Raw genomic sequence first — 24,702 nt, 5'->3', positions numbered from 1 at the left:
AGTAATTTACATTTTTTATCAAAAAAAGAAATTGTCTTTAGGTTAAGGTTAATAAGTTCATGATGCAGCGCTTTTAACTGAATAGTTCAACAATGTTTTTTGTAGATAAAGAAATCTGTACTTTCTTGCTTTCCAGAGCAGCTGTTGTTAATTTGATCAGATAATTGTATTCATTTTACTTTAATACAAACGAAATACACAAAAAAGAAGTATTGTAATCGTTAAAAAAATTAAACTCAAAATTTTGATGAACCTTCTTCACATTTTATCACACATTCACATTTTTTTTCCACCTCTTTTGAGACCGAAAAGTGCATGTTTGGAACTATATGTGTTAGTCCGTGAGCAGGATAACTCAAAAAGGCTTTGAACTAGATAGATGAAATTTGGAATGTGATCTTTATATCAAATTTTGAGCGATTTCTATTCAAATTTGGAAATTTCCCTATCCGAGGGAAAGCGAATTCGATAACTACAAGATAAAATGTAATGCACAGTTTTTTCAAAACAAATCTAAAATGTAGATCCATATTAAACTGAATCAAGCTCGTGAAGGAGTTGACCGGCTATCAGTTTGTACTTCCACGTACGTATAAACTTGATAACTCAAAAATACAGCGAGTAAAATAAATAATAAAATTTGACATATGTTCTTGTTATTAAAATTGTGGTTCTCTTTCAAAGTTTGGTTTCAATCAAGCCGACGAAATAGCTTATAATATGTGCATTCAGCTTTCTTTACTGTACTATGGAGCACAAAACTCTCATGAATGAACTCTGAAAATAAAAATCTGAATACATTCATAAGAGAGTATTGGAATTTCAATGAAAACACTTGCATTGATTTTGAGTCGTTGTTGAAGAAATGCATAGCACAATTGAATCTGTTATAATATGATGAATTTTCTCGAAATATTTAACGTCTTTGCATTAATCAAAAATATTTTGAGTACTTAATTATTCAGAAATAAGGCCATTTGTGCAGTAATTCTTGCATGCTATTATATCTTTAAAAAAAAAAGAACTTTTTTTTTCAATGTCTTTAAGCCATAATTATGCTTTTTATCGATGCTTTCAAGCCTTCTGACCATTTGAATTTTCCGAAAATATTTAGAAAAGTTTTGAATTTCACATGTCCATTGATTATTTGAACCTTATACAACTCCACACCACTTGGCAGAATCGAACATAATTTGGCACACATGTTCCTTAGAATATAGAAGGAATATTTGCCAAAATTATTATAATTGCGAAGGAATAAAAAAAAATTTTGATACCCTAAAGAAGATGAAATGGAAGTAGAATGGTTTACACTTTATCGCAGTAATCTTGAAACATATCATCGGACAAAACTTACTTTTACAACTTCTTAAGATTTAAAATATTAGCCTTTCCGGGGGGGGGGGGTTCATTTCTAGTTTAACTGTTCTGAAATTTTTCTGCAATGCTTTCGTTCAAACTAAAGGCAATGATATTCTTTAAACTTCTTAAGGGAATAATATATGAATTTAAAAAAAAACTGGACGACATAAAATTATATTCCTTTGCCTTCTCTTTTAGGTTTGTACATGAGGAAAAAGAAGAAAGAAAGGCAAAGTAAGAGAAGTTTTTCCGATGGTAATAAGCGAAATACACGTAACTGACATTTATAGATTTAGGAAAGGGAATTTTAGGTATCTTTGAAAGGAATTCATAAGTGCTAGGTATTTTTATCACTTCGCTCTACACGTAATCAAATTTTTTTAAAGTGCATATTATAAATAATTAAATAAAAAGTAGAATTTAGATGAGGAAATAATAGAAAATTTTAGAATAAAGTTATATGGGTCAATATAATATAAAAAATAAGAATTTAATTAAGATTTAAATTAAATTAAAAGAAATCATTATATATATATATATATATATATATATATATATATATATATATATATATATATATATATATATATATATATATATATATATATATATATATATATATATATATATATATATATATATATATATATATATATATATATATATATATATATATACAGTGTCTCACAAAAGTGTTTCCTTTTGTAAAGACACTTGTGCTTTACAAAAGGAAACTGTAATAAAATAAATTAAAAAAACATGTACAAATCTTTTGTGGGTGTGTTTCATACTTAAATTTAGTAACAAATATTACATAACATACATTTTGTCAAAATATTAAAATATTAATTTAATAAAAATACAATTGTTTAGAACGGAGCAAAAAATAGCATAAGTGATAATAAGTGATGGATATTAGATATGCAACAAAAATCGTCTGAAATAAGCAATAAAAATATTTTTGGTGGTTTTATTTTTACTCAAAAGCAATTGGCAATAATTTATAAAATCGTCTGCAGTATTTCTCTCCAATTTGTTTTGGAATTTTTGTGTATTTTAGCTCTGTGCAGCCATGAATGCTAAACGAAAAGGAACTTCGCCTGAAATTCGAAAATTAGTTGTTAATTGCATATTGAACGTGGAAAATCTATTAGAAAAACTGCTGAAACTCTTAACTTGAGTCATTCAACAGTTTTCAATATCATTAAACGATATAAAAAGAATCATATTATTCAGGATAAAAGAAGACCTGGTCGACCATCAAAGCTATCCAATGGAATAAAGCGAATTATCATTCGAAATATTAAAAAAAAAAAAATCCAAGGAAGAGTGCTCCTAAAGTTGCTGCTGATTTACAAGCATTATATGGAATAATTGTTAATCCTGAGACTATTAGAAGGGTAATTCGATCAGCTGGATATCACGGTAGAGTAGCCAGGAAAAAATTCTTCGTAAGTGAAAAGAATAGAAAACTCAGACTAGCTTTCGCAAAATCCAACATAAATAAGAATTCTGATTACTGGAATACAGTTATATTTGCTGATGAGAGTAAATTTAATATATTCGGTTCTGACGGTAGAATCTTGGTGTGGAGAAAACCCAGGAAAGAATTTCGCAAACAGAACTTGGTGCCAACAGTAAAACATGGTGGAGGAGGAGTTATGGAATGGGAGTGTATGTCGTCCGCTGGAGTTGGTAATCTTGTTTTTATTGACAGTATAATGGATCAGTAGAAGTATATTGACATCTTAAAGCAAAATTTGAAATCTTCAGCACGAAAATTGAGTCTCATAACGATTTTAAATTCTACCAGGACAATGACCCCAAGCACACTGCTTTGAACGTTAGACTCTGGCTGCTGTATAACTGTCCTGAAATAATAAAAACACCACCACAATCTCCAGACTTAAATCCCATAGAGAATATTTGGCAAGAATTGGAATCAAGAATTCGCAAATACACAATTTCTTCAAAACAACAATTAAAAGCCGGTGCTTCAAAAAGAATGGGGTAAAATCACAAAAAAAAAAAAAAAAAAAAAAAATAGTCGAATCCATCCCAAGAAGATTCAGTCATGTTTTAAAAGTAAAAGGAAATCCAACAAAATATTAAAACCTTTTAAAAAGTAAAATTTTTGGATAAATATTTGATGGAAAAGTAAGTGTCCCATCACTTATGTGAGCCATTTTTTGCTCCGCTCTAAACAACTGTATTTTTATTAAATTAATATTTTAATATTTTGACAAAATGTATGTTATATAATAATTGTTACTAACTTTAAATATGAAACACACCCAAAAAATTTTTGTACATGTTTATTTATTTATTTTATTACAGTTTCCTTTTGTAAAGCACAAGTGTCCCATCACTTTTGTGAGACACTTTATATATATAATTAAATTAGTAAAAATAAAAAGGAATAAAAATAGAATTCCTTTTTATTTTTACTAATTTGGTTATGTTCATATGGGTTTTAGTAGTAGTAGCATTAGCGCTCTCTAAATACAATTGTGATTTTTTTAGTTTGATTTAGAAATAATTTTTTTAGAGATTTTTTTTTTAGATTGTTTCAGAAATAGTTTTTAATTGGAATTTTCATAATACTTATATTTTTGATTATTTCTTAGTATATATATATATATCTGGTTTTTTAGGTTTTTTATCAATATCTAACTACTAATTTCAACATAAAGAAGTAAAATTGTGATGTAATTGGAAGAGAATCTTGTTCCTTTTTCGCATGAAATAACTTCAAATTGATAAAATTGAGTTATTTCCAAGTACAATACAAAACAACTTCACTATTATCTTCCTGGTCAATGGTGGTTTTCCAACCAGGCAACTATCTAACACCACTTGGCTGATAGGGGACCATAAGCAGGTCGGTAAGAAACTTTATTTTATTAGTAACAAAATAAATAAATTTATAAAAAATACCAAATATATGAATGATAAAATATTGTGATAATATTAAGATTTTATCTTAATTTATAGATTTTCTATATATTTCATTACCAATAAAATCGAACCTCAGTTTCAATATTATTATGTACAGACATAGATGCCTGGAATGTCTAAAACCACAATAAATAAATAAAAATTGTAAAAAAAAAAATGCCCTTAAAATAAATGAACTAAAAATGTGTTGAAATGTGAAGCTAAATTGGTTGTTATATTGAAAGTGGTGCTTTCTGATATATATTGTCTAGGGCCACAAAATATTGAAATCCGCCACTGTTCCAGTAGTTTGAAAGATCCGCTTTAAAGAGACACAGGTTCAAAACACGTGTATGTGTTTGTTGTAGAAAGCTATTTGAATAAACCTATTCACTTGTTTACATGGAGCAAAAGCAACATTCGAACTCTGCTTGAATCAAATATCCTTCTTTCCGGTTATTTAGCATCCTTGAGAAAGTCGTCTTGTGTATTCTAGAATATAAAAAATGCGTCAACAAAGCTTTTTCTACTTCTTTAACAACCATAGCAGCAAGCCTTTGCTGAATAATATAAACTACGAGCAAACAAACTCAGTGAAAAAAATAGAGTGGTTAGTCCTGGATCTACTCCAATACATATCCGTACTTAAAATCTCGCGTGGAAGTATTCCAACATCCTTCAAACGTTATTTAAAGGTGGTTGGGAACGTAAGAGGTTGAGTAAGAATACGCTTACAAAAAATGGTATATTGCTGATAAAGGCCATCCCTATATTCACGACTCAAATTTCAAAATTCCTCGAATAGCAATCGAACTATTGTAGAAACTTAGATTATGAAGGCATAATTGAGAACAATTATTCAGTTGGATATCAATTACATAATGCAAAAACAATTTTATTGTTAATTTTGGTGAAATTTATGAAAACAATTCTCATTTTTTAATTTCTCCTAATATTTAAATACTAGCCGCCTTAAATGACCAACTGTTAAAGTGAAGTAAATATGTTAGTTCATATTTAATTTCAATTTAATCTTCCACAGATAAATATTTTTAAGGATCAATTTTGATAGATATCAAAGTCGTGTTAATTAAACGCCTTAATAACCAGGCAGAAAAAGCAGAAAGTTACATGGTTTTCAAAGAGAGTCAAGTCTCATGACACTATAGTGTCATTAGAAACATAATTTATCTGGATAATCTATCTTCTAAATGCATGTTTCTTTTTGAGGTGCTATAATTTCACTTTCTGATTTTCCACGTTAACTCCACCGATAATAAAATTGAATGGTATCTAAATTCCCATAATCAAAAAGACATTTATTTTAAATTTTTAAAGGGTGTAAAAATTATTTATTTTTTGAGCAATAATGTTTTCGGAAATTATCTCGGAAAAATTCCAACATCTCACTTAGCTCTAAATAAATAAAAAAAAATCTATTTAAAATTTCATAAATTTGTATAGTTTTTACTAAGATTATAATTGAATTTAAATGAAACTATGCACATATATGTATAGTTGAAAGCAATCAGTCCAGCTTACATAAAAAAACCATTAATTTGGGACTGATAAACATCCAAATTTGTATGATTAAAATAATAACTTTTTAAAAATTTAAAATGATGTAAATTTATCATTTTTGTGTGATTATATTTTCAGAACTTACTACTAAGATTTTGCTTGATTTGGAATTCATTAAATGTTCAATGAAAGTATCCATGAAATCGCTGAGATGCTCATTCCTACATTCCAAAATATTTTTATGCTAAATTTTATAAATTTAGGTCAAGCGATGTAGAAGGTCAACGAACATATATGAAATTGACAGATAAGCATACACTCACATGCTTTTTTTCTATTAGAAGGAGTAATGTTCTTTTCTTGTAACTTGATGCAAAATTTTATCTTAAAATGATATTTTTGAGGAAGGCATATATATAGGTTTAAGAGGATATATATTGGTTTAAACCTATAGAAGCCATTAAGTAAAAGACTCGGTTCTTTAAAAATAGATTTCATTTATATAGTAATAGTAAACTTTCTGCAGATCACGTTAAAAAAATAATCCTATTATCAATAACCCTGAAACTACGAAAATAAATGTAGTAGATTATGTTCCAAAAATCTATTTCAAGTAGCTATATGTCATTTATTTAACAATCAACTGTCTCGATATATCTTTTTGGATAAATATAGAACTGAATATATTCTTTAATAGCTTCTAGTTACGACGAAAAAGAGCATTCTATAAATATCTTCTGCCATTACGAAAATCTTTTCTTGCTTTCCTTATAAACTTAATATTTTTTGAGAGATTTAACGCAAATTAAATAAAAATAAATCTTCAATTTTTGGCGTTTTTTTTTTTTTTTTTACTTATTGTTGTAATTGAAGAAATTGTATTAGTTTCATATAATTAATATTTAATAGTTAGCTTTAATACAAATGCCTTTACGAAGTTTACGATTATTTAAGCTGTTCCCCTAAATAAACATTCATATACTTTTATTATTACTATACCAAAAAAAATGACCTGCATATTACAAAATATGTACATATCTACAATTGCGGGCTAAAATAAATATAATTAAAAAAAATACTACTCATAACTTAAGTGCTGAAAATTACTTTTAGAAATCGAGGGAAATGGAAGAAAAGTTAATTGAAAATTTTGTATAAAAATTACGAAACTGAAGAATAAGTAGAGGAACAAAAGAACAAAAATTTACGTTCCTCTAAAAACGCTAATGAGCATTTCGTTTCAATTTATTTTTTGTCTTTGTCGTTTCTTAAAACATGTTCGCAGTGTTATTCATTTACACGATAATCTCCCACTGGGGGGGGGCACCTCAGATATGAGGATGAGAAGCTAGCTGTGTGGTGGTTGGTTCTCCCCACCTGGATGGGTACAGAAATGGTGTGGGTTCGGTTATCCTCTTACCGATGATGGGTTGTACCGTGGTCAGCGATGGCCTTAGGACTCAGCTTCAGCTCGGCCTATGTTGTCACGGGGGTCCGGTCATTCAGGGCTGGACTGAGTAGCTAGCTTGTGATTTACATGATAATTCGTTTGCTTGACATTTTTGAAGTTTTTATTTTTTCTCAATGGCAGAAAAATAAATACAGTTAAACAGCGAATATTCTTTCTCGTTTATACAAACACACTTGGAGATCGGTGGATGAAATTTGGTACGCAGGCTTAAAACCAAATTTGTAGATTTCTATCGAATTTTGAGCACTATCCGTTCTAAGTAAATTTGTCTTCCCTGCTGTTTGAATGTAAGTTAACATAATAGTTACAAAGCGAAGTAGGCTAGATGGATAAGATTCAACACACATATTTAGTATCTGTAGTGTCGGCATCTATCAAATTTTAAGCCAAATGCAACAAGGGGCTGACCGTCTGTTGGCTTGTAATTTCAGAAACATATAGATGCGATAACTTAAAAATAGGATCGTATCACTATAAATGAAAATTTGTGTCAAATTTTTGTTCCAATCCGTTGGGGAAAAACAAGTCTAAAAAGCAAATTTCATTTTCTAATACTACTAACCTCTTGCCAAGGATTAATCGCCAAATAACTCGCCAAGGTTGACACGATAGATTCTGTAAAAATACTGAATTCATGCCAGAAGTTAATATTTCGTAACTATTGTTCTCCAATGCCATGCAAGGCATACTTTGAGATAACACATTTATTACATATTATGTGAGAAAGTTTCGAGCAAACTCCCGTTGGTGTTTACAAGCAATCAGTACATTAAATGGAGATTAAAGATTTTTTAAATTAAACATTTACCTTCGTATGCATAATTGGTATTAAATAAGAAATGCTTAATTAGTAATGAAGATATGCAACAAAGCCTAATTTTCCTCATTTTTATGATAAATGTTTAATTTTAATTATTATTCTTAATATTACGTTATAATAAACTTGAACTATCTTAAAAGTCTTTTAATTGTTTTTAATGATTTTAAATTAAAAACTTTAAATTTATAATAATCAGATGTTTATAATTCCGATAATAAATCGTTTCATTTATACGCTGCTTTACGTCAATCTCTTAATAGACAAATAAGCAATGCTTAATTATAATTAATGCAGCGTCCCATTTTCTTTTTGTTTGTTTAACGTGTAATGAATCATCTCATTAAATGCTCGCGTTAGAAGGAAGAATTTCGGTTAATAAGTGTAAATGATATAAATGAACCAGAAAAAAATTAAATTACAACTTTTGGCACGTTTTCTCATTTTTTTTCTTCGTAAACGAAAAGAAAGTTTATTGCTAATTAAATAGCATTAATACACATCTGTTAAAAAATAAGTTTGTTCTAGAAAAAGAAAACTGGTAAATATTTTGCAATTTCTTTGACAGAAAACGTTTTTTATTGAGTTTTCTAAAGATTATTTTTAACAGATATTCCTCTTTTTTTTATTCTTTTTTTTACCTATAATAAGTAATAAGTGTCAAAAGAAAATTTAAAAATGTTTTAATGTTTTTTCTAAAAGCATACATGATAAATAAATGCTTAAAGTAATTGAAAAATGAAAACAAATCAGCATTTGCAGACGATATTTTCAAGATGAAATACATATTAATTCATTCAATAAGTGTTAATATTATCAGTAGAATTCGATTTGAGAGAAAAAATACAACTTTTAAATCACTATCTATACCTTTACAGACACAATGATCGATTAGAACTTGATTTGAAGGCGTTGTAACTCTTACAACATATGATATTCTTTTATTCATGTAATTAAACTATTGCGTAACAGAAATAGTCGCCAAATATTTTTTTCATCGTAACAGTGGAATAGCTGGCTTTCTCTCATTATCAATTATCTTATAAAAGAGTGACCTGGTTTATGGGACAAGTTTTAAAAAATGGGTCACTAAGTCAAGAATATATTTATTCAAGGCGTTGTTACATACGTATATAGAGTAGGTGTATACAGTAATTAGATAAGAAATGAAACAATCCGTGAGGTCTTTCTATTCTCGCTTTACAAGCGATATCTGAACAAGCACAGATTTTGCTATTTTAAATAGAGAAGAGGAAGATAACGTACTCTAATTATTCTTAAATTTGAAGTGACAATATCTCGAATTGAAAAATAGCGTTAAAAAATATTAAAAGCAATTAGCTTCTCGGTAATTTTTTATAATACTTTTATTTCGCATAAAATATCTACAGTAAGAAAATATGAAACATAATACGTGCAATACTCTAGATACATTATGCCTGTTATTTGGTAAAAAAAAAAAAGCAAATTTGTTTATATTATTTTGAATATTCTAATTTCTATTATGAGTAAGCTTATGTTATCATTTCTATAAATGATAAAATTACTTATTTTCAACATTTTGTCCCAACTTGATGATCCCTGGACTGAAGGGGACCACAGATAGGTTAATAAAAAAAATTTTTTTTAGCCTCGTTGTCAAATGAATAAATTTATTAAAAAATCCAAATTCTACACATTATGAAATATCCAGCCATTATTAACATTTTGTCATAAAATAAATAATGTCATAAATAAAATAGAATATTACAAATTTATTATTTTATTTGGTTTTAATACGCGCAGGAAACAATGAAACGATGCATTACTTTTTATCGAATACGCAATTTGTTGTTGTGTTGTGACTCATGGCACTTTACAAGCCCGCTTACAGTTAACTGTCAGTGATTTAAGCCAAACGAGCGTCTCTTGTTCTTCCAGTAGCGCCAACTAGGGCCAAGAGTGCGACTTAGTTATTTCATGCGTTACATTCGCTTGCACAACCCCTTTTTACAGGGGGTCGCATTCACACACCTCACAGATAGAACACAGAAGAAGAACACGCATGCCAGAATCGGGACTCGAATCCGGAACGCTCAGATTACGAGGAAAACGCGCTCCCCCATGCCAGGACGACAGCGGATATGCAATTTAATTACAATTAATAAAATGAACCAACAAAAAAAGATTTTTTATATCAATTGATTTATTATTTTCCGCAATTTCCTGCACATGATTTTTTAGGGGGGGGGGGAGTGGAATAAAATTTGAGTTCTAATATTTTGTGATGCGATTATCGAATTTTTGATCCCCCAAAAATATTTTAATGAATGAGCCTTATTTTATTCAAATGGCTTATCTCTTTATAACATAAAATTGAAAGGTTAAAGATGAGATTTAAATACAAAGACTGTAATCAGGAAAAAAATATGCATGCGACGTATCACAATCACTTTCCATTCTTGTTTGAACAGAAGGACAATGTTTTACTTCAAAAATCTCTCTCTCTTTTTCTTAAAGTATAAACTATTTTAGAAAACTCAGAATCAAGACATTTTATGACACGATGTCACTTTAAAGACGGCCAGCTGCAAGTGTGACTTGATTCATTCATATTTATTCAGCTGTAGCGGGAATGTTTTGAAACAACTTCTGAGAATATTTACGACAGAAGCTGCATAGACAGAATTTTTATTGACATTCTTCATTTTCGAATGATTTAGGAGAAGAATAAAGTTATCTTTATAATAAATCTTGTTATCGATAAAATAAACTGATATTCTGTTTTGAAAGACGATTACAATTTGCAACCGTTTATCAAAATTATTATTTTATATATTTATCGTAATTAAAAATATTCTGTAGTGAAAATTTGAAATAACGAGAAATAGAAAGGAAATGTTAATTGCATTTATTTTCTCCGTTACAGACCATATTTACTAACGTACTCGAACACATAGAAAAAAAATGAAATCCATTTGAAATACAGTAAATTCCCGAGTATCCTGTTCGCGACTGTCCGGCTTCCGTTCTCTCTAGTCTGTTTTTCTTTTATCGTAATTAAATGAAGAAGGCAAGGCTTCTATTAAGTCATCTATTAAAAACTTTTTAAAAACATAAAAACTGTAAGTTTTGACTCTTATCTTAGCGTTACCTTTTCATATCTGTGTAATCATTTATCAATGAAAAAAGAAATCAACCTTAGCCAATTTTCTTAAGAATTAGGTTTGCGATTTACGTTAATGTTTCATTTAAGTTTCCTGCATTTGAGTTGAGCATTACAGAATTTATGTTAACAGTTTATATCCTTTAACTTATTTTTTTCTCTAATAAATTCTTGAAAAGTGTTGTGCTGTATATAAACATATGTAAACTACCAGTACAGTGCCTTCTATTCGACACGTTACAGGCAACTGCTTCTATGATTTACCGGTCCGAGGCTGCTTCCACAATGAGATAAATGGAGGTCTTAGTACTCAATAAGAAATGAGAAAACAGTGAGTTTTAGCATTGTCTTCTGGTATTGGTGGGCAAAGAAATGAATTCATAGAATTCCGGCTTATCCGGCTTTTTTGTTATTCGGCCAGTCCTTCCGCCACATCAGGCCGGATGCTTGGGAGTGTACTGTATAATTAATTACAAGACTCGGATATATTGAGCTTGTGATTTCCTAGACATTGCTTGTGGCAATGTTTAGGAAAGGATAGATTTAAAAAAAAACTTATGTTCAATCTCAATAGATCAATTAAAATCTGCTGATTAATGCATATTATGATGTTCTTTTCTACGTAATCTAATGACCTTCTAATGTAACCTCTTTTAATAATATAGGAGTGTGTGTGTGTGTGTAGGTGCATATGTCGACATTTTATAGCCCAGACTTTTTGATGCAGAGGTATCAAATTTGGCACATATATACGATAAAACTGAGGACATCGTGGTGATTTTCTTTAAAAAAATCAATAAGAATTTTAATTAATTAAAAATTAAGTAACATTCTGCCGTTTGTTCCTATTATTTACGGAAACAACATTATAGAAACATTATATACATTTTGAACATTCAAAACAATATGTTTTCAGTGGTATAAATTTATTGCCATAAGTTTTTCTGTCCATATTTAATTAACTTATTAAAATGTTTTAAATAATTTTTAAACAATATTTTTATTGGAGCAAATGAATTTCCAATTATTTTCATTACTACTACTAATATTTTATCTCATTTTTTCCTTCCATTGTTATGAAATTCGGCTTCGGTTTCATGATGTGAAAATCCTGTTTATTTTCCTGTATAATGTCAGTTTCTGTTTAAATCTTGCTTTTAATAAAATCTATGATCAAGAAGTCAATTACAAGTAACCTGTAATTTCAAAACTAAAAAAAAAGAAATGATGGAAAAAATTTTAAAGTACACGCATTTTTAAACATCTTTATACTATTATTCTATTATCTTTAAAAAATGAAGGAAAGTTTAAAGAAACAGCGATAAAATTTTTGGCATATGCCCTAATAAAGGTGTTATCTCTCCTCAATACATCAAAAGTGTGTATCTTTTTATATTCTGAGTCCCGCACATGCGCATTTTGAGCTTTGTAGTACAATGAAAGAAAATCCAGTACATACACCAAAAAGGCTACCAAATACATTTTGGTAGCCTTTTTCTTGATTGACTAAAACTAAAGTTTGCTCAAAATTCTATTTTTTTGTGACGAGAATGAGATCACATATCAAATGTAATTTATATAAATATAAATTTTTTAGATTTATTATGCTTACATCCATGGAAAAATACATCAAGATAAATGAAAGAGAATGACAATATAAAAAAAATCAATAAAATCTTAAAGCAAGATCCAAAATTGGGCTTCTCATTAAGCATTCTTTTAAATTAGCAGATTGGCAACGATCTTTAAAAATATTCTGTTCTTTTTAATAAAAAATAATCTGTCTATAGAATCTGCCAGGATAAAAGCCATCAATTTTTCTTTGCTAAAATATCGCCACTAATGTGTCTGTCGAATGCAATAAAAGATCCATAAATAGACTTCTGATAGAATTACACAGACGATAAAAGATAAATATTACAGAAACACGACGATTTTCGCAAAGAAATATGATGAATTGTCTGGATCGTGCTTTAGGTGAATGGCAAAGTCCAAGTTTCTTTTAACATGAACTTAGGGCAATATTTATTTATAATAAATTTGTTATATTATTTTTTGCATTGTCCGTAAAGTTATAAAGATAAATTGCTAACTTTACACCCCTTCCCTGCACTATTTTGCATTATTAACTTATTCTATTTAAAATTATGTTCTGTTAGAAATTATTTTATTTTAACAGGAATTGCCGAGTATGTTCGAATGTTAATAGGTAAATTGGGTGATAGAATTTTTCCTGGAAAACACTTAGGTTTCTGCCAATATGAGACAAAATGGAAAACTGCATTAGGCAATTTCGGATTTAAATGCGAAAGTATGAATCTTAAGAAAAGAGCTTCCATATTGTTACTTATTTTGAATACTGAATGTTTTTGTTCGAAATTAATTTGCATCTGGTATTTGTGTTGTAAATTGATCATGTCTGCAACACATTTTTCTGTCAATTTTCTTTCTTTTTTTTTCTTTCATCATGTTTGTATTAGATATAATCACATAGCAGGTGATTCATTTTCACTTTATGATGAAATGAATGATAATGATGTTATGATGATGTAAAAATAAAAAAATTGAAGCAAAGAAATTTTGTCTCTTGATTTATCAGTGTCTCTACACTTTAAAAGAATAGAAATTGATTAATCCACACATTTTTCGCTAACTCTGTCTCTATTTCATCTTGTACCATCAGTAACTCATAAATTAAAATAGCAAAAGGCATATTTCTATTCTCTTTTACCTCTACGTGGTTTTATTAGCTAGAAATTCGAAGTAACAAGGCTTCAGTTTTAAAAATCGGAGGAAAAAATAGCAGACTATATACTACATAATTTTATAGATTTCCTTTAATTAAATGAAGAAAAACTGAATTTATATTTATAGAAAATTGGTTGGAATTTAATGCCGATTGCTCTTTCTTATGAAATATCGTGTTTAATAGATTTTTTCATTTGATTTTCATTTCGATTTGAAGCTATGGCATGACCATAAGCAGTTTTAAGCATAAGCATAAGCCCAAATTAATTATTTTATGGCTCTAGGCAAAGTTGGAAGGCAATTTGACAGTTTCTTATAAAATTTAGCAGCAAACAAAATGATCTAAAATTTTGGTTACATTTCTTCCGTAATTTTTCGTATGTGGAATTTGTAAGTAATCGATTTCAATTTAAATTACGATTCTTATTGTGATCAGTCTCTTGATGCCTCAGTTTACTGTGAATGGGATCAACGTTAGAAAATAATTGTTTACTTAAATAACAACAAAGATGCTTAAATATATAGGTCGAAAATGATTATTAATTTATTCCATTACCTAATTCCTATATATTATTCTGCATATCTAAATCATCTTTATCTAAATAATCATTTAAGAATATTACAATGAAATTATAAAGTTTTGATATTTCTTTTCCGTATGCATAGTATAGAGAAAATATAGTAACCGTCAAAAAAATTCTAACTCAAGATTTTGACGAAACCCTTATAGACCCCCCTGAGTTGGAAAAACACATGTTTAGAAAATGTCCGTCTGTCTGTCTCTAAGAAAGATAAATCAAAAAGACTTTCAGTTGGATGGATGAAATTCGGTATACGGACTTAATACCAAATTTGTAGATTTCTATCAAATTTTGAGTAGAGTCTGTTCAGAGGAAGTCCGTTCGTCCGATTGATAATTAACACGATAATTACAAAACAAAGAGAGCTAGATAGATAAAACCCGGTTCACATATTTAACATCTACAATGTAGACAACTATCAAATTCTGCGCCAAATCCAATTCCAGGTTGACTGTCTATCGATTTGTGCATTCAGAAATACGAAAACGCGATCATTCAAAAGTGTAGTGACTTAAATATATCAAATTTGGTATGGAATTTTCAGACTACAAGTGCAGTTTTATGTCAAATTTCGGTTTTAATCAGTTAAGAAAAACTTGTCTGAAGCACAAATTCGATTTTTGGGTACTTTTAATGAATGATAACTATAGTGGCCAAAAAACTCGCCAAGGATGGTACGATAGATTCAGTAAAAATGCTAAATTCAAGCCAAAAAATATTTAGTAACTACTGTACGCCAGTGCCATGTAAGACATTCTCTGGCATGGTAAGTTTATAAAAGAATAAGCTAGAATGTGTTGGGGATCACTCCTCTTGGTTTAGTTTCATTCCAGACCCGTGTGTTTACTTTTTTTGAAGTATAGATCAGAATAGTACAGCGTGCCAAATCATTATTTATATTTTTTCTAAACAATGACGCTATTTGAATAATTACCTGTAATTCTGCCGGGTCTAGTTCCTCTCAGTTCTTTCATTCTTTTACCGAAAAATCCAGCCACGTGCGCTCCTAAACTGAAACCGACGACGTGCAGATCCTTCTCCATAATGCCGAGTTTGTCTTTGATGGTATAATAGAGGACGGCTCCTTGGGCTCCTACTAACTCTGAGTTCACAGCTGCAGCCACATAATATGGCACACGAGCTCCTAAACTCCAGTCGATGATTATAACGTTAACGTCTTCCTATAAAATAAGGGAAAAAATGGAAATGTTTAAAGCAAGGCTTCTGAAACTATTTCCATTATCATTTCTTGATGTAGATGCAAAATATTCATGAGTAGTTGGAATTGGATACTCATGGTTGGATAGTGTAAGAGTTTTATAGTGTAAGATCTAGATTTGAGCATACTGTACTAAAGATAAGGTAAGAGATCAGCAGAGTTCACTCGAGGCCAACTATTGCGCGCAATAGAAGATCATGCCTACTTCAGGAAGATCATGTGCTGCAATGGGAAAATGGCAAATAGTTGTCCCGATCTTTGGGATCACGTGTTCCTGAAGTAGGCATGACCTTCCATTGCCCGCAATAGTTGGCCTCGTGTGAACGCTGCTTTACAAATACAAACTAAAATTGAAAATGTGATAAAGGGGTAAGAATCCAGTTATAAGAAATAAAAGAAATGCAATAGATCAAAGCTCAAAGCAAGCAAAAAGTACAACAGTCGTCAAAAAAATTAAACAAAACTGTAAAAACCTATAACTTTCAACAAAAATTAAGGGATACTCCCTAAATATGGTAGGAATGTTTAAACATAAATTAACAAAGAAGCGAAAATGGTAGTTCAAAAGCTAGGTATTTATTCAAAATATGAAAGATGGTTAAGTGTGGCGTATTATGCATGTGTGACATTGGATTCAAGCATAAGGTGCTTGTGTAGGAAATGGTTTAGGGAAAATTATTAAACATCCCTGAAAGTGGAAAAAAAAAGAATGAAAGAGAGAATTAATTAATGATAATTGAAAAGAAATTCAGTGTAATCAATCTATTTATGTGGTGTGTCAAATACGCCACAATAATTTAATTTTGGAATTGACTAGTTAGTAATTACAAAGGTTTGATATTTTGTATGTGAAACCAGAATTTTGTTCTATTACTTGTCTGGACGGACACGATGACAACACATTCCTTCACTATCAATCTGTGTTTACCATTTTTTATTGATGTTATTTTAATTAAAAAAGTGCAAAATACTTTGGAAGCATCACAATTTCAAGTATCACGAGCTGCATCACAATAGCAGTAGCAATAGAATTATTTCAATAATATGTGAGTATAAATAAGAGCTTAATTAGGAACTGCATTCTGCGTCATAGTAAAATGTTGAAGAGAAGATTTTGCCAGAAAAAGTGGATATAATTGCCTCAACACTGTTGCACTGTATACGCTGATAAGACTGTAGTTATGTTTGTTACAAATTTATTTAACGAAAATGGTGTGTCTCATTTTTGTCGAATTTTGAAACATAGGCAAGAACAAATGACTTTAGACAATTCTCTGGTAAAAAGAGCACGCATTATAAATAATAAATTAAATTATTATAAATTTGTGCATGATTTTTTTTTTTTGGAATGAAACACATTATTCTATTTTGCTTTGATCCTAGGGGAAAATTTTTTCACTTTACGAATAAGATTCTAGAACGATTGTGCTCACTGTATTTAAATTCTACATTAAAAATTAAGATACCATTTCTATCTCTTGTATTCAAATTTATCCATTCTTAAAGCTTTCTCTGATCTTAAAGTTCTTACACACACTGTTTTACCAAAGTCAGATAATGTTAAAGAATTATTTTTTGAAAAGTAAATAATGCAAATTAACTAAAATATTAACTGCCAAGTTAAAGGAACAATTAAATATACTAAATATCAAGGTGTAATTTAATAGAAAGATGATATGAGTAGGTACCATTTCAATGAATGCGTTTTTCATTTCCCATAACCAGGTCAAATTGTTCTTTCCACCAAAACCATGAGTAAGAACTTTGAGAGGCAACTTCGGGTTGATGTTGCTGTTGACAATTGTTTCAGGTTTCTTGTAATCGATGAACTGTGGAGTATGTGGGTTCTTCCTGGTGTACAGCAAAAACTGTGTGTTCACCGACTCTGGAGGCTCTGGAAGCTGCTTCAAGTGTTTGAAGGTTCCCTCCTTGTCGAAACAACCCAATTCATCGTAGCAAACACTGTCAGCCTTCTGAATTACATGTGGTGTGAGGTGAACGCCGACTTTCTCAGCCAATTGTTCAACCTTCAGTTCTTGAAGAGATTTTACTACAGAATCGTAGATGTTGGAATCGCCATCGAGCTCTGGTTCGATAGCGAAGGATGGATTCGCCACCAATAGGGCTGCAAAAAAAAAAGAAAAGAACAAACTAATTAGTCCTTGAGATATTTAAATTTGAAGAATGAATACAATATAAAGAGATATTTTTATTCACTGGTCACTTCATAATGGCAACAAAAAAACTGGAAAAAGAATGAAAAAATTTTCAGTGGGTATTTGACTTTGGTTTACTTTTTTACTAAAAGGCTTATATCGCAAATAAGAATAACCATCAAAGATTATTGAAAGCATTTCCGTGTTTTGATTAACATTACATATGTATGTTTTAAGAATCGTCTGACAAGTTCATTATTTTTTAAACTTTATTAATTCATGTAAAAATTTGAATATAAAAATGAAGTGCAATACTTTTGGATAAAAATGCGGTTTTTAATCAAACTTTCCTATTCAAACAAATGTTATCGCCTTAAAACAAATTTTTAATATGATTACTAATTTTCTTGTTAATTTCAATCATCACAAATAATGCACTAATTCAATCCAAAAATGAAGCCATTTAAATAATCATCCAAATCCGTGAGTATCCAAGTGTTGCACAAAAATTTTTGATAAAGAATTTTTTTTTTTTATAATTATGACATCAATTGTATAAATTTCAATGTCAGCAATAACATTGGACCTTTATAACCATATTTAACAACTGAAAAATTATAATGACAGTAAAACTGAAGGAAAACACAATTCCAATTTTTTTTAGAAATGAGGAAATTCCAATGATTTGTTACCTTTAAAAAGTGGCTTTTAATGGAAAAAAATGGCAGATACTAACATACAACATGCTGAAAAGCAGAAAAAATGAAATTTAATTCCATATTTTCAACTAAATCATAAAAGTTCTTATTAGAGAGTTATTCAAATATTTAAACTAATCTTTCTAGAATTCTTCTACGTTTGAGAAATATATTACAGACTCAGATTTTAAGACTTTTGACATCAAACATAACAGCTGATACTGTGCGTGAACCATAAATCTGACGTAGATTTTGACTTGAAATCAATAAATTCTGTTTAATAACACATACATCTATGCGATTCCAAACATCTATACTTTATCATTATAAATATACAGAAAATTCTGATAAAAAATTTTAATAAGAATGTCAAGGACAAAATGAGTTGGAAGCTAAAAGCTTATGAAAAATTTGTTCAGCTTCACTTACATAGCAAGATTTAATAGGCGCAATAAATAAAATGTTCTAAAATCAATTTCGATTTAATTGGACTATGATTATAATGTAAGCGAATCTATGTACGTAATTTTTAAAATTTAAAACTGTAATACAATTGTATATAGAAATACAGAAAACAAAATATTGCATAAATTTAAACGCATTTTACTACAAAATGTGATGTAAATAAAATTTAATAATCAATTCGATTGTGAGAAACATAATTCAAGAATGTTCCTTCTATTCTGCAAACAACAATGCTCAAACATAAATATCTAAACATAGTTTTTTCTTTGTGATTTGTCTCTTAATAACAGTGATTTGTGGAGCAGAATTTGTGTATCTATTCCATTTGTTTGTTGTTGCCATAGTAATATACTCAGAACAAATAATGTTTTCAAAATCTTGTAAATAGAGTGCATAAAATTAAGCGAAATTGTTTATTTTCATCAACAAATATTTCTAAAAACCATTTTTTTTTAAATTATATATATTTATAAAAGGGAATATCAGTGTATATGCTAACATGAGTTAACGGTGGCGACCAGATAACTCTTATAGTCATGGAATTTAACACATAGTTATTATAAAAGCGATTCAATGCACTTCGAAGTCCGCATTAAAAATTAATTGCTAAAAAATTTTATTTAATATTTTGTGCTGTTTTGGATAATTTTTCGCAGATATTTACTTCGCAGTATCGTTTCTAATGACCTTAGAAAAGAGACAAGCTCACAATTGAATAAATAGTTGTTGTTTTTAAGAAACGTGTTTTGTATCTTTAACATAATTTGCTGAATTTTGGAATTTTAAAAAATATTGCCTTTTCTTCCAAAAATAATAAAATAATAAAATTATTTTAATTAAGATTCTAATTTCGTTATCTTTTTCAAATTTTTTGAGAAAATAGTTTTAGCCCTCATTTAGCAAGACAGATAGATAAAAAAAACTGTAGAAATATAATTTTCCATTGATTTTTAATTACTTGTTTTCCTGACAATTCAAAAACTTTCTTAGTCTGGGGACAAAATGCGAAGGAGAAGTTTTACTTCTTCGTTGGTTTCACAAAAAACCAAATTAGAAAATAAAAAATACTAAAAATTATTTTTATATAATTTAAACTATAATAGAATTGTTTGCAGCTAACTTTCTAATTTCATCCTTTCTATTTCTCTCTCTCTCTCTCTCTCTCTCTTACCACGCATCTTATTTCAGTTATTTATTTTGATTTTAATCTTCCATAATTCAGCAAGTGATGCCATAAAGAGGGAAAAAATGTGCAAAATCAATATTTTTATCACTTTTGTATTATCGTTTTCATATTTTTATGCTTTTTTTATTTCTTCTGCATTGTTTATATAACAGGCAATATCATTTGGATTCTGCTAGTGTTGTATAAAAGCTAAGTAAAGATTTCCCGCATTAGCCGGTACAATTCCGATTGTTAACAATTTGTCCTAAGTCCTTCCTGTTTTCATCAAATATCTTGAATTTCCTTGCTTTTCCTTTCACAAAAGATAGTTTATATTAAAGAATTTTTTTAAAAAAACATCAGCGTAATTTAATTTTGAAAATTAGTTTCTAATTATTTTTTCCCAAATTTACCAAACATGGAATGCGATGACACAGATTAATAAAAGATTAATCATTCTAAAGATTAATCATTCTGAAAAAAAACCCAGATTAATCATTTTGAAAAAAAGTAATAAAAGCAATAAAAATATATTGCTGCTATTTCTTCATTCTATTTATGCTATCATTTCGTAATTTTTCAATAGTTTACTTTTGAACTCTTTTCGATTTTTAATAGGATGTTGTTTATAGGCTAGCATTTTATTCGTAAATAAAAATTTCTAATAATTGTACACATACGTGATACGGCATACATGATGAGAAAGTCGTTCAAAATATTCTGCAAGGCAGACCTTTATACGAAATTCAACACATGGTAGTTTCTTTGGTAGTGTTCGTTAAAAAAAGGGATTTCCAAAATTTTAATTAGATTTTTAATTTAAAAATTAATCAAAATTTTAAAAACCTTTCTTTAATAACTGTGAGACATATTATTGCAAAAATTTAATTTTTATAATATCTTAAAATTAAAAATAATAATAATTTTTATTTTTACATAATATTCGTTTTATTTCCATAAAATTTCTCTAACAGTTCTTATATTTTTTAAAATATCAATTATTCCCAATCAATACTGTATTTAAGGAAGTATTCTATGTGCATTGGAATTGTGTTAAATACATTCTAGAGAATGTACCATTCATCGTTGTTACATAATTAAATATAAGTTTTTTACGATAATAAAGATAGACAAATCAAGTATAAAACATTATTATGTTAAGTGTTTCGGACTAGAGATTTAATTTTTATCGTTTAATTTTATCCAACCTCACAGATTTCCCGTTTGAATTATAGAGAATTGCAGATACCTAAAACAATTCAGATCACTTTAATTTTCAGAAAACTGATCTTAGCACCATTTGTTAAAGTTTTAACTCATTTGGTTGTTAAAAAAATATATTTGTTTTACAATTAATGCTTTGAGAGAATATAATTGGTACACTAATTTTTCCTGCTTTTAAATTATCGTTCGATTAAAAACAAAACAAAAAACAAAGTTGTTCATCAAATTCAGGTTTTGCAAGTTAAGTTTTTCCGTTGGCGGCCATTGAGAGTCTTTAAAAAATGAAATGAACAGGTTTAGAATGTAGTCTGTCTTTATTGCTGTTATTACCACGCAGCTTTCTATTGTAAGAAATGTACATGTGCTTTTTGCGCATTTCGTTTACTTACGTAATTATTGAAAATACTTGGAGTTTCCTCGAGCGCCATAATTTAAAGAACCATAAAATATAGTTGAAGAACTAGTGCTTCTCTGTAATAGCTTTACTCAACTTATTGCTTTATTCATTTTTACTACCTTTTTATAAGAAATGTAAAAAGAGAAAATGATGTAATCGTCAAAATCGAACTCAAGATTTTGGTGTAGTTTTAAGTTTTATATCTCACTCTTTCTGTGTATAATTACGATAACTTTATCATATATCTAGCTAGATTGATGAGAACTTGAAAACGATTTTATATAAGTTTTAAATTCACACAAGATTTTGCTCTAAATCCATCAAAAAACTATCTTTTTCTCCGTCTATTTCTGCGCATTTGAAAACGAGACTTGGAATTATAATAATCAAAAGAAATGAAACTTGATACGTCGTTTTGAAATCAAAACTTTGAATCAATGCCGAATTTTGAATCCAATCCTTTAACGGAGAGAGATCCAAAATGCATATTCGAAAATCCAAGCAAAAACTACGTTACATGTGTTAGTGTGCAAGACATATAATATACATACAAGTGTGTTAGTGTAATAACTTTTTGATGATTTATAATAGCATTGCTTTTAAAGCAATAATGTATATACATATTTGCTAATAATGCATGTATATTGACAAAAAAACTTTATTTAATATTATTTAGTTTAAACAATATTTAGTTTTCATAACATTATGAAATAAGCTTTAATCTAACACAGTGGACACTTGATTGTCAATTACTAAGATGAGTCGATTTACATAAAATAATAAAGACTTATAACGAAATAAATTCATATGCATTTTTTTTATTCATAAAGAAAGTAGTTGATCGTTTAACGACTAGTTTGGACAAATAACAGTTTCGTAGAAGAATTTCAAATAATAAGCATCTTACAATAAAAAAAAATACTCGAAAGCCGCTACGTGTAAGATTTTTAGGACTACGTCTTTATTATCATCTCCATCGTGTTGCCACAAGCGAAATGAATAAATAGTAATCGAATACCAAAAAGTTACTAGGAGAGGCAGCAAACAGCCGAAATGGAAATATATAAAAATAAATCTCAATATTTAAGTTTTTTTTAAATCTTCTTGAATATTATTCTAATAACTTTATACGTAGTCTTTTTCTCTACATTATTAATTTCTCTTCTCTAAATTTTTGTAAATGTTTTTCTGAAAATAGAAATCAAACAAGAGATGATATCATTTTAATTGTATATAAATAGTTTGTTGAGTCTCCAGGACGAATTAATTTAATTATCACAGATATCTACGATCGATTATTGATTGAAGATAACGATTAGTTTGGGATGGATTATTTTGATTAATCAGTCACTCACTATCTGTTCTTGTAATTAATATGGAGGGAAGAACACAAGCACCAGTTAAAAATACTAAATAAATTAGGTTAATTTTTTTAAAGAATAAATTCTGAACATGCCAATTCTTATATGAAATTTTATATAAATATTTAAATAAATATTTCCATGAATAAAATAAATTATTAGAATTATATATTCAATGTATTTATAGAAATTATCTTGCTCCTAAAAATAGAAACTGAAAATATTTCCCAAAATCCAATCTTATGCAAAAAGAGAGAAAGAAAATCTTAAAAAGAGCCCTCTTTATAGCAACAAAATGATCCAAAAAGGAAGAAAGATCTTTATTTAATAAGATATATTACTTTTCTTTAAATAAAACTATTATCTAAATTGATATTAATTTTTAAAAATATTCAACTGAAAAAAACTATGACGCAAGATCATGTTTTTAATATTTTATTTACAAAATACAAGTGTAAATAAGTCTTAAAAGAACAATATTGATTTAAACAAAAAGAATATATTTAAGGATAAAATAATAATTCAAGGATACAAATAACAATAGATTATTAAAAAAAATGTTATAACTTTTGACCTTTGATAATGTACTTGTAAAGATCATACAATGTATCTTGTTCAAGGATGAAAGAATGGTCTGATCATAAGATATAAAGGACGCTTATAAATTTGAAATAAGTTGTTCGAAAATAAGTCATAATTTGCTGTATTGAAACTTTTTAACAAAATTCGGAAACAATACAACTGAAGACTTCTATTTAAATAATGAATTAACTTAAAAATTATATAAAATAAGCAATTTAATTACCTGCAACTAAAATGACTAGCATCCCTGGTTTCAGTTAGATTTCGATTAATTTGAGTGACACGCCAACAGTAATGATAAAAGAAATTTTTGTCAATATCTTTTGCAATTTATCTTCTTTTTCTTCTTGCAAATTCGACAGGTGCGCTTATAAAATAAGAACCCTTTCAAACGATAATACTTGGGATATCTTACTTAAACAGATCAAAACATTTCAAACAGGCCCTGTGAAAACGCAAATTGATTGGGATAGGATAAGAAAAACCTTATCTTGATCATTGTGATGACCGTTATTTTGAGATAACACCGAACTTAAAGTAAAGAATGGGGGGTGGATTCTTAAGTATATAATCGAAGTAAAGATTATTCTTTTTAAAATATAGATATCACAAACGGTTAGCAAAATAAACAAACACAAAGTAAATGAAACGCTATATAGATGATGGCAGGTGATTATTGACGCTATCATAGCTACAAAAAAAAAGATGTTTTTGTTTGTTTATTTGTGTGAAATTGATTGCTGTTAAAAACAGTTGGAAAAAAAAGGGTTTAAAAATAAATTGCCCTGCTATTTTTACTTCAAATTTAAAGCTACTTACATTACTTTGGTAGTCGATGATTAGAAAATAATGT

General features: G+C 28.6%; 1 protein-coding gene across 1 annotated transcript in view; it reads right to left on the bottom strand.

Moving 5' to 3' along the window:
* The window catches only part of LOC129972744 (pancreatic lipase-related protein 2-like), a 51,230-nt gene extending 26,954 nt beyond the window's left edge, over window positions 1-24,276 (bottom strand). The window contains exons 1-3 of the mRNA XM_056086987.1: window positions 24,073-24,276; window positions 17,490-17,926; window positions 15,517-15,763 (exon numbers count right to left, since the gene is read on the bottom strand). Of these exons, the coding sequence (XP_055942962.1) occupies window positions 15,517-15,763; window positions 17,490-17,926; window positions 24,073-24,094 (706 nt within the window). The 5' untranslated portion in view covers window positions 24,095-24,276. The remainder of the gene's footprint in view (window positions 1-15,516; window positions 15,764-17,489; window positions 17,927-24,072) is intronic.
* Window positions 24,277-24,702: the final 426 nt, after the last annotated feature.

Source organism: Argiope bruennichi, chromosome 6 (assembly GCF_947563725.1).
Source record: "Argiope bruennichi chromosome 6, qqArgBrue1.1, whole genome shotgun sequence".
NCBI lineage: Eukaryota > Metazoa > Arthropoda > Arachnida > Araneae > Araneidae > Argiope > Argiope bruennichi.
The sequence above is the reverse complement of the archived record's forward strand: the minus strand, read 5'-3'. Positions and strand labels throughout refer to the sequence as shown.